The 503-nt window shown below is 74.4% G+C and overlaps 1 protein-coding gene across 1 annotated transcript in view; it reads right to left on the bottom strand.

The window, feature by feature from the left end:
* The window catches only part of LOC104834893 (neurexin-2-like), a 33,002-nt gene that overhangs the window by 16,831 nt on the left and 15,668 nt on the right, over positions 1-503 (bottom strand). Inside the window, exon 5 of the mRNA XM_010572558.1 lies at positions 40-460. Within this exon, the coding sequence (XP_010570860.1) occupies positions 40-460 (421 nt within the window). The remainder of the gene's footprint in view (positions 1-39; positions 461-503) is intronic.

The raw sequence follows: 503 nt of genomic DNA, 5'->3' as shown, positions 1-503 counted from the left end.
TCGCCCCCGCCTCGCCCTCGCGCCCCCCTCGCGCCCCACCTTTCCTGCCGTCCCTTTGCACGTCCACGTGGCACCACTCGCCGTCGGTGACCTTGCGGGCGCTGGCGCGCACCTTGATGCCGCCGGAGCCCATGTCCAGCAGCAGGTAGAGGTGCCCGTCCAGCAGCTCCAGGGCGAAGTAGTCGGGCCGGGGGTGGCCGGGCCCCTGCGGCCGCCCCTGCCCGAAGAGCAGGAGCCCGTTGGCTTCGGTGGTTCGGAAGTCGAAGGAGACGGAGCCGGCGCGTGCCGCCCGCCACGCCGGCAGCGCCAGGAAGGCCTGCGGCGTCCCGAAGGTGACGGGCTCCAGGGCGGCCACGGCCTCGCAGCGGAAGAGCAGGGCGCCGTGCAGCGTCACCCGCCCGTCGCCCTCCTGCGCCAGGCGCGACAGCTCCAGCTTGAAGTCGTTGTTCTTGTAGACCACCTGGGCGGCGGGGCGGGGGGCACGCGTGTCCCACGGGCGTCCC

The sequence above is a fragment of the Haliaeetus leucocephalus genome, unplaced genomic scaffold (genome assembly GCF_000737465.1).
Source record: "Haliaeetus leucocephalus isolate CR32 unplaced genomic scaffold, Haliaeetus_leucocephalus-4.0 Scaffold343, whole genome shotgun sequence".
In the NCBI taxonomy this organism is placed as follows: domain Eukaryota; kingdom Metazoa; phylum Chordata; class Aves; order Accipitriformes; family Accipitridae; genus Haliaeetus; species Haliaeetus leucocephalus.
Note: the sequence above shows the minus strand (reverse complement) of the source record. Positions and strands in the feature narration are given on the sequence as shown.